The sequence below is a fragment of the Pyxicephalus adspersus genome, chromosome 5 (genome assembly GCF_032062135.1).
Source record: "Pyxicephalus adspersus chromosome 5, UCB_Pads_2.0, whole genome shotgun sequence".
NCBI lineage: Eukaryota > Metazoa > Chordata > Amphibia > Anura > Pyxicephalidae > Pyxicephalus > Pyxicephalus adspersus.
The window spans coordinates 139,541,537-139,555,026 of NC_092862.1; the positions used below are offsets into that span (position 1 = coordinate 139,541,537).

General features: G+C 43.8%; 1 protein-coding gene across 3 annotated transcripts in view; it reads left to right on the forward strand.

Annotated features, from left to right (window-relative positions):
• MIOS (meiosis regulator for oocyte development) overlaps positions 1 to 13,137 on the forward strand; it is a 21,962-nt gene extending 8,825 nt beyond the window's left edge. For 2 of the 3 annotated variants that reach the window (XM_072412930.1, XM_072412929.1), the window contains 10 exons: positions 1,915 to 3,240; positions 6,303 to 6,401; positions 7,392 to 7,649; positions 8,518 to 8,687; positions 9,579 to 9,644; positions 10,116 to 10,274; positions 10,357 to 10,506; positions 11,510 to 11,714; positions 12,169 to 12,298; positions 12,761 to 13,137. In XM_072412930.1, coding sequence (XP_072269031.1) covers positions 1,938 to 3,240; positions 6,303 to 6,401; positions 7,392 to 7,649; positions 8,518 to 8,687; positions 9,579 to 9,644; positions 10,116 to 10,274; positions 10,357 to 10,506; positions 11,510 to 11,714; positions 12,169 to 12,298; positions 12,761 to 12,857 — 2,637 coding nt within the window. In that variant the 5' untranslated portion in view covers positions 1,915 to 1,937 and the 3' untranslated portion in view covers positions 12,858 to 13,137. Of the gene's footprint in view, positions 1 to 785; positions 887 to 1,914; positions 3,241 to 6,302; positions 6,402 to 7,391; positions 7,650 to 8,517; positions 8,688 to 9,578; positions 9,645 to 10,115; positions 10,275 to 10,356; positions 10,507 to 11,509; positions 11,715 to 12,168; positions 12,299 to 12,760 lie in introns of those variants that run through there. The other variant, XM_072412928.1, reaches the window with a different exon arrangement.
• The last annotated feature ends 353 nt before the right edge of the window (positions 13,138 to 13,490 follow it).

Genomic DNA, 13,490 nt, shown 5'->3' on the forward strand with positions numbered 1-13,490 from the left:
TCCAAATCGGGGGCAGTTGGGGGTATGAAGAGGGACAGTCCCTCCAAATCGGGGGCAGTTGGGGGTATGAAGAGGGACAGTCCCTCCAAATCAGGGGCAGTTGGGGGTATGAAGAGGGACAGTCCCTCCAAATCAGGGGCAGTTGGGGGTATGAAGGGGGACAGTCCCTCCAGTGTCAATGGCACCACTATGACTGGGCTGCAATCCTCTCCCCCTGACCACTTCTACATGGTGAGTATGTGAATAATGGAGGGACATGTATGCATCCCATGTACATCATTACATAACTGTCAGCGTTAGTGATCCATGGTATGACATCCTGGTGGATCCTCCTGAATTATGGAGATTCTTATCATATAGAATATTAAGAATCAAGAACATATGATCTTTCACAGATCTATTCTTATTCCATTACCTCCTAAGTAATCAGAATTCTGCCAAGGCACAGGGTCATATGGTCTGTGACAGCCAAACAGTAACCACACACAAGTCTTGAACTTTGATGGAGACCATGTGACATGTGCTGCAGCATCACTCTATCTGTAATATATAAATAGTAATATCATATAATACATGAGTATATCTGTAATATAATAGTGCAGTATATAAATATTATTATACATCACTATATCTGCAATATGAACCAATCACAGCGCTGATCATACAACATCGACATCACTGCCAGCAAATGAGATCGAGACTGTAGGAGCAAGTGGGCGGAGCCCTCCTACAGCGGCTCATCTGTTTTACAATCCCGCCCACCTCTGACGACACGACGCCTGTGACGTGATGACGTCAGCCAGTTCACATAGCAGGTGATGTTAGGGAGGTGAGGGGCTCTGGTGACAACTGGCCTCTAATCCGCCGGCCGGCAATTCACCGACAGGTAAGGGGTGAATGCAGGGGAGAGGGGGGACCTTGGGGAATGCAGGGGAGAGGGGGGACCTAGGGAATGCAGGGCATGCAGGGGAGAGGGGGGACCTGGGGGAATGCAGGACATGCAGGGGGGGGGGGGAGATGCAGGATGCAGGATGCATTTTATCCAAAAACCTAGTTTGCATGATCACCAAGTGCAATATATAAAATTATTCATTTATTTTATTGTTATTGAACTTAGAGACCTAAAAAAGTGAGTTCTGTCCCCCTATTATTAAAAGCAAAACTAAACCTGAAAAAAAGTTCCTAGAAGTTGGAGGTTTTGGGCAGAAGAGCTATGCACCACCAGACATTTGTGGCACTACCTCGAATAGACCTTGATGCCAGGGGCCGCATAATGGCCAAATAGCATTGTGGTGGAACAGGAACATTTATCAGTGGACATGGTGGCTTCAGGGGAAACAGCTATGACCAAATCCTGGACATGTAATCCTTGCAGGGAGCCTAGAAAAAGGTGCATGGCATAATCCGCATGTGCTTTGCATACCTGCCTAATATAACAGAAGTACTCCACTCACTAATTAGAATTTAGTTCCTCTTTAAAGTCTCCCTCCTTTGTTTTGTTGTTCATGATATAAAAATTAATGGAATATACAGAAGGGAAAGGGACCCTCTTCAATTGTCGCCACACAGAGAGAGCCACAATGGTCACCATACAGAGAGAGTGAGTTCCTCCCGCAATGGCAACCACACGGAGAGAGCGTTACCCTCTGAGATCCCTACACCACAGTATCTGACATAGGAAGCCATTGGGTGGTCCATATTGTCATAGCGATAGAAAGGATTTCGGTAGAGTGAGATTGGTGATTGTTTTGCTAGCAGCAGGTTACTGTATTCTACTTTATTGAGTAATATAATTTTCCTCATAAGCTGCTGGAAAATGCCAGCATTCATATTACCCCGACTGCTGCCCCTTGTGCCTCTTTTTTTTCTGCTTCCCCTTACTGAATTACTCACACAGCTTTTTATTTTTTCTAGTGCCCGATCTGCAAATCGCAGAAATGAGTGGCTCCAAACCAGACATCCTGTGGGCTCCCCACCATGTAGACAGATTTGTCGTCTGCGATTCTGAGCTCAGCCTCTACCGTATCGAGTCGGCAGCCAGCACCAACTCCGAACTGAAAGCCGGATCCTTGAGACTCTCCGAAGAGACCACAGCGACCTTGCTGGCCATTAATTCTGAAACCCCATACATGAAATGCGTGGCATGGTACCCAAAATATGACCCGGAATGCCTCCTGGCTGTTGGCCAGGCTAATGGTAGAGTTGTCCTCACCAGTCTGGGCCAGGACCACAATTCTAAGTGTAAGGAGCTGATTGGGAAGGAGTTTGTCCCTAGGCACGCGCGGCAATGTAATACTTTAGCTTGGAATCCTGTGGACAGTAACTGGTTGGCGGCCGGTTTGGATAAACACCGTGCTGACTTCTCCATATTGATTTGGGATATATGCAGCAAATACACTCCAGATGTATCCGTCCCCATGGAGAAAGTTCGTCTTTCCACCGGCGATGGTGAATCTTGTGTAGTGTTGACAAAGCCACTGTATGAACTTGGGCAGAACGATGCATGCCTATCACTTTGTTGGCTTCCAAGAGAGCAGAAGCTCCTATTGGCCGGCATGCATCGCAATCTGGCCATTTTTGACCTCCGAAGTGCAAACCAGAAAATATTTGTCAACACCAAAGCTATCCAGGGGGTGACGGTAGACCCGCATTTCAATGACAGGGTGGCATCTTTCTTTGAAGGTCAAGTGGCAATCTGGGACCTTAGGAAATTTGAAAAGCCGGTGTTGACCCTTACAGAGCAACCAAAGCCGCTGAGCAAAGTGGCCTGGTGCCCAACAAGGACAGGATTACTCGCCACCTTAACCCGGGACAGTAATGTGATCAGACTGTACGACATGCAGCACACCCCCACGCCAATCGGTGATGAAACTGAACCCACCATCATAGAAAGAAGTGTACAGCCTTGTGATAACTACATCGCTTCATTTGCCTGGCACCCAACCAGCCAGAACCGAATGGTGGTCGTCACTTCCAATAGGACGATGACTGATTTCACTGTTTTTGAGCGAATTTCACTGGCATGGAGTCCCACAACCTCTTTAATGTGGGCATGCAGTAGGCAGCTGTATGAATGTACAGAGGAAGGGAGGGACAGCTCTGCAAATAAGGATATAGCAACCAAAATGCGACTGAGAGCTTTATCAAGGTACGGACTGGACACAGAGCAAGTGTGGAGGAATTACCTGCTGGCAGGAAATGATGACCCTCAGCTAAAATCTCTTTGGTACACTTTGCACTATATCCTTGAAGTAACTTGTACTAATTGGTGGGGGTTGTCAACTCAAGAATCATATCATGTCAAATCATGCTGGGGCTCAATTTATTAAACAGATAATCTGACATTTCCTCAAACATTCCTGCGTGGGAATCTTCCAGGTCCACGTGTTTCAATGACAGTAATTGATTCCCACCAGGGGATGTCAAATTCCCTGTTTTTTAAATGGAGCTCACTCCCTTGCAGGCTGAAATGCTGCAGAATCTGCAGGGGGATGAACCTTGCAGTGTTCTCCCCAGCCGGCACTTTTCAGTAACCACCAAGCTGTTTTTGGGTGGATTAGGATACAGGAGCTGCTATCTGCCTACAATTTCTTTCCACCCATCTTAAAAAAGTTTCTGGTTTGAACACTGCCGTGCTAGGTAGGCAAACGAAGGAGTGATGCTCCAGGATGGATGAGTGTTCTCTGTACTGTTTGTCCTGTCTCCAGCAGTTGGTTAGGCTTACAATAGGGCCACAATAATGATGGTGCTTGCAATTGGAAGCAGTTTGCAGTGCTTCTGGAATCTCCAAGCTTATGAGATCATTTACAGTTTATTGATGTCTGTACTTGAACTGTATTTGAGTCCTTTTTGCATGGATTTTATTGGGCTTTTGTATTCTTTTGACATGTATAGGGAGAAAAGTGGTTCTATTTTGAATGACACATAAACTGCTGCACAACTAATTGGCTCCTTTGCTATTTCCACCTTCCCAAATGTGAATTTTGCTGTACAAAATGCTGCAAAGGTGTGTGTGTGTGTATGTATATATATATGTATGTGTGGGTATATATATATTTAAAAAAAACACTTATATTAGCAGGGCCGCCATCAGAGGGAGACAGGAGCGATTGTTGTACTAGGCCCTGTTAAAACAGGGGCCCGGCATCTCCCCCAAAATGTCTGTGCATAGATCTCACACAGCAGCTCAGTCCATGCTTTATTCAGAGAGAGCTGTCAGTAAATCTTGGCAGCCTTTCAGCTCTATGCTAAGACTGATACATTTGTGCCTGTTACTGGATTGTTTTCATTTGTATCTTTTCCTAATTTGTATCTTTCTCCTTCAGATCTGAGCAAAACTGACAGGCTGTAGGGTCACTGAAAGTTCACTAAAGTTCTGGTAGTTACCTCCTGGTTGCCCACAGCAGAGCCTTGGTGTGCCAGGGTTGTAGGTTAGCTGTATAAGAGCTGGCTCAGATCTGTGGCAGGAGCCAGCAATCCTGCACATTGCCAGCCATTCAGCACTTGCACTGCAAAGCTGGTTCCTAAAGAGGAACTAAACTCAAAATCCCCCAAAACACAAAAAATACACTTACCTTCAATCCCTCAGGGCAGTCTGATCCATCCAGAGTTTTTTTCCATCAGGTCCCGGCATCTATCTTCAGGCCAGCGCTCCGGGCGCCGCCATCTTTGCCTCCACTGTTAGGGTTTTCTTCCTACGTCACCAAAACCAGGCGCGAGATTGGGTGACGTAGGTTGGAAAAAAACTTGCCGATCTCACTGCCCATATGTGAGATCTGCAATTTTTTTTCTCTTTTCACGAAAAGGCTCCTGCGCATTTCCAAGATGCTCAGGCATGCACAGAAGGAGCACCCAGGATGCGTCCCGGGAGGCTTTGTGCTCCTATTAGCCAGCATTTGCTGATTTGACAATAGATGGCCGTGAGCGGGCATTGCAACTTTGCTGCTGGGGGGTGCCACTTGTAGCATATCCTCTAAGACAGCGGTTCTCTGAGGAAGCGGTAACTGCAACTTCACCCAGTGTTCTACCCAGCTCTTTAGCCGGGCGTACCATCCTACACTTTTCAGTAACCACCCGGCTGTTTTTGGGTGGTTACTGTAAAGTTAGGTGACAATACAGGGGCAGCCACCCAGCTACAATTTCTTCCCACCCAGCTTAAAAAACATTTCTGGGTCATGGTCACCACTAGGTTGAGTTCGCAGTTTTTGCAAGCAGTTGGCCACCACTCCCCCTTTCCAGCTCTGACATCCTTTTCCCTTTAGGTAAGCCTTTCTAGGGGTTTCAGCATCTGTGAGATCAGATTCTAATGATGGGTAATAAGACCTGCCATGTGTCTATTTCATCCCAAAGGTATTCAGCAGGGCTGAAGTCAGGGCTCTGTGCGGGACATTCAGTGTTAGCAAACTCCTCAAACCATGGTATTATGGAGCTCTGTACATGGGCACAGCTGGAATAGACCCTCCCAAAACTGTTACCACAAGCTTGTAAGATCACAAGTATCTAAAATGTTTCTCTATTATTAATAAATAGCGCCAACATATTACCTAGCGCTGTACATTTAATAGGGGTTTCAAATGACAGACTAATACAGACAGTGATACAGGAGGAGGAGAGGACCCTGCCCCGAATAGCTTACAACCTAGGAGGTGGGGGAAGTATCACACATGATATGGGATGGTTGGAAGTAGTGAGGGTTTAAGAGACAGAAGAAGATGGTTAGGTGAGGTTGAAGCTTTGGGTTTTGAGTGCTCTTTTAAATAAGCAGAAAGTAGGAGCAAGCTGAAAAGGAAGATGAAGACCATTCCAGAGAGTGGGGACAGCTCTAGAAAAGTAAAGAGGGTATGAGTGAGGAAGTCATCAGTAGGTCATTGGAGGAGTGAAGAGAGCGATTGTACTACTAGATTGTAAGCTCTTCTGGGCAGGGTCCTCTCCTCCTGTATCACTGTCTGTATTAGTCTTCCATTTGCAACTCCTATCTAATGTACAGCACTGTGTAATATGTTGGCACTATATAAATCCTGTTTATTAATAATATTATTAGGAGAGTTATCTTGTTGCATGAACAGTACCCTCCACTGTAAACATCTGAACCCATTCCCCACATATCCACCAGCCAAGAGAACCCGGCAGAGCTGACAATGCTTTTTGAGATTTCAGTGCAGCATGAGCACAGTATTTTCAGCTCACTGGATTTTTTGCAGATTAACAAATGTTTGTGCATCTTCAGCACTTAAAAAAGAGACACACGTTTATTCTTGCACAAATGATTTCTGCACCTTTGATTTTCCTATACATGTAATTACTCATGAAGCAGTATGCAGAAGACATTGATCAGAAATCTTCAAGCAACAAGGGACAGCTGGTCTTCGCTGGTATTAAAATGATAGTGAAGTCATCAATGGGTAAGATTTTGAAAATTCATTTTATTAGGATCTAATTTGGGTTTCCAATAGGATGTGGGGTTTGCCTATTATGGATGGGGTCTGGGTAACTTTTTGAATGGTCTGCCCAGCAGTTATATTGCACTTACTGTCAAGATGAGGCATTTAGGTTTAAAGAGTTGGAGGGGGTTATATGATCACCTTGTATAATAAGCCTAATAAACCATATAGTGAACATGGCTCAAATCATTGAGTCATTGCTAAAAATAAGAGGACTTTATTTTATTTTGAGAAATTAGCATTAAGCTGTGCATGTGAAGCAGCTACTTTGCAGTAAAAGCGGTAAAAATTTGACATTCACAGCTTTAGGGATGATAAGCAACCAGGAGCCTTGTCTGCATAGGGAGATAATAGTGGCACGTGATTGCACAAAACAGAAGCTGTACAGCACAAAGCAATACACAAGTTCATGGGGCCTAAAGAGATGGCAATCACTATTTGGCACAACTGATCTTTTTTTTTTTTTTGTTCTCAATTTAAACTTAGACTGTGTTCTCCCCTGGCCCTTTTAGCTGGGCACACCACCCAGCACATATCAGTGGTTACTGAAGAGTTGTGGCTGCCACCCACCTACAATTTTCTTCTCAGCTGGCTTAAACAAAATTCTGACTTTGAACACTGATAGATGTAAGAAGTAACCCAGAAATGGTTCACCATTCTGTAAATATGTAGCTTCAAGCTCCCATGGTGAATATTCCACTATAAGGTGTGCTTATTGGCTCCGTGCTATCACTCAGATACCATTGCAGCCATAGGGGGATCTAGTAGATTTACATTGAGCAATGAAAACCTGTACAGCAGTAGGGTACAACCACTGTGTAGCAAAGCAAAAGGCAGGCATGACTGAGTATGTAGTAATGAAATATGGCTGCCCCATATACCAATAGTATTATAGATTGTATGTAGTAACAACATTTTGGACAAATATTGTTGTTTGCATTCTCTTTAAAGGAACAGCAGAGAGCGTCAGAAACAGCTGGTGCGGCTCCGATAGCCAAGCTGAAATCATACATTACGCCAGCGAAGAACGCGGCCTGGCATTGCAGCTGTGCGGCTGGAGGAAGAAGAGTGACGATTGTGACATTGGCCCTTTCCTGACTTCATTAGAACAGGAAGAAGAATGGGAGAGAGCAGCTGCTATCGCCTTGTTTAACCTGGATATCCGACGTGCCATACAGATACTGAATAAAGGGGCAACTTCTGGGAAGGGTAGGTAGTGGTGCTTATAGTACTTGTTGGGAACAGTGACTGATAATTATATTAATATTATTATTATTATTATTATTATTATTATTATTATTAATAAAGCTTTTCACGACTGAAGAATATAGACTTATCATGGGACGCAAACCTGGAATAGGTCTGGTCCAGGGTTGAAAACATTTGCCATCTAATAGCAAGTGATCTTTATGAAATCCATACCAGATTTGTTGAATCACCCAGGTTCTCCCTTGATAGATTATCTTCTCCAGTCTTAGGGAGCTTTATTAAATTGGGCCCATTATGTATAGCTCATTTCATGGTTTTACTCCTCCACTGTCTCTTTGGATAACCCATAGTGCTTTGGAAGTCATTGGTCATGTTAAATTATAATGGTATAGATACTTATACATTGTAATTCATGTGATTTCAAGCCCAAAATAAATTTCTGTTTTATAAGCTAAATATGTTCTAGGAGCATCAAAACAAACAGTGTACAAAGTCATCTTTACAAATCAGCCACAGCCTGAAAAAAAAAGAGAATCTCCTGTCAGCATTAATATTATTAATAAACCGTATTTTTTATAGCACCAACATATTACGTAGGGGGTTGCAAATGACAGACAGATACAGACAGTGACACGAGAGGAGGAGAGGAACCTGCCCCGAAGAGCTTACAATCTAAGAGGTGTGGGAAGTATAGCATGGTACAGGGAAGGACCCTAGCTCTTCTTATGGAAGCAGAGGTCTCTTTCAGAGTCAGAGCTTTCCAATCAGCAGGAAATAAAAGCTTTGCTACTAGGGATCTGCTTTTCCTATCCTTCCTTGCAGCAAAATTCTCAGATTATTATAAACTTCTTTTATTTCATACGTTCAGGTGACCTGAACCTAAACGTGGTGGCGATGGCATTGTCCGGCTACACAGATGAGAAGAATTCGCTGTGGCGTGAGATGTGTAGCTCTCTTCGAGTTCAGCTCAGGAACCCGTACCTGGCGGTCATGTTTGCATTTCTCACCAGTGATCCTGGCTGCTATGACACCGTCCTGGTATGATGGACCGTTGTAAATTGTCCAACCTGCTTAATATAGTAGAATCTGACATTTCCTTATGGGAAAGGGTTAGGCGCTGTGTCCATTTATGACTTTTCATTATCCCATAGGGAGATTTGCCACACTGAAAGACTCGACAGGAAGTGGGGGAGAATCTTATGATTTTAAAATGTAATGTAAATGTAAATGTTGCACTTCCTTTCTATTACAATAATAATGGTCACCATTAGGTGAATGTTCCCAGCCAGGACATGGATTTACCTGAGGTCCAACCAACACAACTCTGTTCAAAATCCCCATAAACGATTTGGCATTAGAGACCTACTCAATGCATTTAAAAGCATTTATAAAAAGTTATGTCAAATGGCTGTCAGAGGCAGTATTTTTCAATCACGGTTCCTTGAGCAATGAGCATGTTTGTGTATCTCGGGTCAGTTCAAGTGACACCAATGATCTTTTTGGCTATCTGTAATGGTGACATTCTTTCCATTGGCCAGCAATGTAAGAGGAATTCTTCCCAATGACCACCACACTAATATACTGTGGTTATAGTAATTATAGCCGGGCTTCCCTGAAGACCTGAAATTTATTTCAAGTTTCATGTTAAGAAAGAAACACTGGTCACGTGTATGCAGGAGAACCTTCCACCACACCCATGAGGAAGGAGTAATATCTCTGGCGCAGAGAAAGTGATTTCAGAGACCAGAAGGAAGTTTTATAATGATCCTAATGGCCACCCATCCTTCTCGCCACCATTGTCCATGTGACATAAACCTAGCTCTATGATGTCTTGGGATTTACCACTAGAACATGCTTGGTGATTCACATGATTCACATTCACTGCTTTATACAGCCTGTAGTCTCATATTTATTCATTTCTTCTTTCAGTTTGAGTGTGCTATGGCAGTCAGGGACCGTGTGGCCTTTGCTTGTTTGTTCCTAAATGATGCTCAGGTGAGTTGTTTTTTTTTAATTAGATTTATTACCTAAAAATTTTAAAATAAAGCTCAGCTATTCAGTGTAAATATCTTCTGCACATAGTATTCTAACATAAGCTCTACATACCATCACCCCATAGCATGGTTTTCTGCAACTTTTTCTTTTCCCTGCCTATTCTGGGGTCTTCGGGCCAGTCACATGACCTCTCCGGGTCCTGTTCCTCTGAGTTGGAACTGTTCTAATGACCTACTTAACAATACATGATCAAGTAGGTCATTATTGCAGAAATGGACAGGCGATGACCCTTCTGCATTAATCCTATTTTACTTTCCTGATCGCTCCAGTTATCTGTCAAAAAGGCTGAGCCAGGATTTGTGCTTTGCAGTACTAAAGGCAGGAAAATTTGGAAAAACTGTGTTTCTGGCACATGAATATCCCATAGTGTGAGTTTATCTTGTTTCAATTTACTTACTATGTTATTTGCAGTTATTGAAATACTTTGACAAGCTGACTCAGGATATGAAGGATGCAGGAAACCTGGAAGGAATTGTCCTGACGGGATTAACAAAGGACGGAGTGGACCTAATGGCAAGTTACGTTGATAGAACGGGTGATGTGCAGACAGCCAGCTACTGTATGTTACAGGTGAGTCACTGTGAGAATTGGCTGTTCTGGGTACAGTCATCAGAGCAAATGTCATTTTGGACCGGTTTATTATCTTGTTTAGGGTTCTCCTGAGGTTGTGAAAGACGAGAGAGTCCAGTACTGGATAGAAAACTACAGGAACCTTCTAGACTCCTGGAGGTTTTGGCATAAGAGAGCAGAATTTGACATTCATCGCAGCAAACTGGATCCCAGCTCCAAGCCTTTAGCCCAGGTGAGACTGTAAAGGGATGGATGTTCTAGTGAGACATCAAACCTCACCCAAAAACAAAAAAAATACACACGTCTTCAATACCGCAGCGCAGTAGATCGGTCTGGAGGTCTTATCCATAGGGTCACGTGTCATCCCAGCATGCGTCTCTGGGGCGGTGCGCTGGGGGCCTCTATCTTCTCCTCTTCTTCCGGGTTCTTCTTCCTACATCACCCGACACCGGTACGAGATCGGGTGATGTAGATGCGGGAAAAACAACTTGCCGATCTCTCTGCGCATGCATAAGATCAGCCATTTCTTTCCCTTTTGACGAAAGGGAAAGAGCCTCCTGGGTTGCGTGACGTAGGTATCCCGGGAGGCTTGGCACTCCCATTCATTTAGAGAATTAGGGGGCAATGCTGCACCTGAAAATTGTGAGTTTAGGCACGCTTTAACATCTTATTCTCTTAAAGGTGCCTGGTGTAACTGCTATGCACGGGCTAGACAACCGCACCATATTGTCATGTGCACTGTCTGTATCTATCATTTGCAACCATATTTAATAAACAGCACTGCATAATGTTTAATATTATTATTAGTGTGTTGTAGAACGGTACAAAGGAGAAGCACTGAGCCTTGGGGTAGGGGGTTTGGTGGGAATGCCTAGTGGCAGCTCCCCTAATCTGGCCAATATTTCACAAAAGGGCAGGCGATGTCCCTTCTTCAATAATCTCTGCAACCTGCCTGCCCGCTCCTGGTTTCCTAAAAAAAAGCTGAGTTATGCATGCACATTGTCAGTTTTGTTTGGCCAGGATACCCATCATTCCCCGCTTCCTCTGGACATGCTGGGAAAGGGTGACACCATCTCGGCCTGGCCAATCAAGATGGCCAAAGATCAGCAAACCTTTGGCATTGGGCTCTTCAGAAATGTGGCAAAGAAATATGACCGGAAAGACAGGATTGTTTTAAATAACCTAAAACCTTACTAGTCTCCCACTAATCACAGCTGTGTATTTTATTCTTCCAGGTATTTGTGAGCTGTAACTTCTGTGGAAAGTCCATCTCGTACAGCTGCTCCTCAGTCCCCCACCAGGGCCGAGGGCTCAGCCAGTATGGAGTCAGTGGGTCTCCTACCAAATCCAAGTTCACCAGCTGCCCAGGGTGCCGCAAGCCTCTCCCCCGGTGTGCCCTGTGCCTTATAAACATGGGCAATCCAGTGTCCAGCAGCCCGGGTGAGGTTCCATCCCTCTTCTCTATATCTCCATACTGATACTGGTCTCTAGGAGGACCCACACCAGGACGTTCTTCTGGGTGGTTATAGCAATGGTTTTAAAGCTGGAACAAGGCTTTGAAATAATGTCTGTCATTCCGCTGTTCTGAGAGAATCTGGGTCACTGCTGTCTGTGCAATAAATGGAAGACTGTACACTGCACAGAAGAGCTGTATGGTGTGCCAATTGTTTTAGTGAGCACTATGGAGGAAATGGTAACAGTATTTTGTCTTCTATTACAATTCTCTGTACTTCCCAGTCCCTCCCCCCAGAAGATGCTATATTATACATGTTTTTTTCATGTTTTTAGTAGACGCAGCCCAAGGAGGCAATTAGTGGTGCTCATGTGCTAACAAGGGACATTAAGATGTTTACTTGAAATGCGACTTTTATTAACAGATTTATTTTCTGTCCAGGAGTCTCAAAGTCTGATGAGAAGGTAGACCTCAGCAAGGAGAAGAAAGTTGCTCAGTTCAATAACTGGTTCACCTGGTGTCACAATTGCCGACATGGCGGGCATGCTGGTCACATGATGAGCTGGTTCAGGTGAGTGTGCGGAAAGTAAAAAGGAGACTGGCAACTCTTTGGATCTAGTGTTTGCTTTTAAATATCAGAATGTATCTTCCTTTGATCAATACTGCATTAAAAGTTACCCTTTCTGCAATATAAAACTAATATACAGATGAAAAGGTTTTCACTGCCTGGCCCACCCGGAGACCCTGCAGTGTTCTTCCCACCTGCCATTGCTGTACATATAATAGCTCTGGCCAGAAAGTCAACTTTCCTACATCTGAATTATTTGCTTATATTGCAGCAATCATTGTCACCACTTTATTAAAAAAAAAAAAAAACTTAGTTGGGTTAAAGAAGCCTCCACCTCCCAATGTCCTTGTAATGTTTGGTGGTTTGTTTGCTGCATAAATATACCAACAATCCCAGCAGGTGGATGAGTGAATATCCAAAAAGACGGCAGGTTAGTAAAGCGCAATGTTTTCTTGTCATTGGCAGGGATCACACAGAGTGCCCGGTGTCGGCGTGTTCCTGTAAGTGCATGCAGCTGGATACAACAGGAAATCTGGTACCAGCAGAGACTGTGCAGCCGTAGTCACAGCCGGGATGCGTGTAGGTCATCCCTATCCTTCAGGAGGTATGGACTGCAAAGACAGCCAGAACCCCTCCACCATCACCAATATTCTTCTACAATGCAATGCAAGAGCCGAGCTCTGCCACCTGTGTTACAAGGACAATTTTACCATGCTTGGCTTTTCTTGATGATTATTTTGTATACTTTACCATGTAAATGTACAATGTGTTTAGATTAACTTAAGTGAAATTTCTACAAAATAATAATAAATAACATTTTGCCTAGATTTGATAAATAACAATGCAGTGAGATTTGTTTTTCTTTAGGCTTAGTCTACATGGACATTTTCCTCAGCGTTCAACCTGAGGCTTTAAAAGCCCTTGTTTGAAATTCCTATGTATTCCAATTGGCTAATCTACACCAGGACGTTTCCTTGAGGCACGTTATCTATAAGGTTGCTTGCAACATTGATTTCAATAGAGCGTTTTCCAGCGTTTATAAGCACTTGAAACATAAACATGATATAGACGTTTTCAAGCATTTTAAAGGCAAGACTTAAAGCGCTAAAAAAGTGCATATAAACGCAGTAGGAACATTTACATGCGTTTTTAAAAACATCCACTTAGACCCAGTCTTAAGTTTGTAAACTCAATT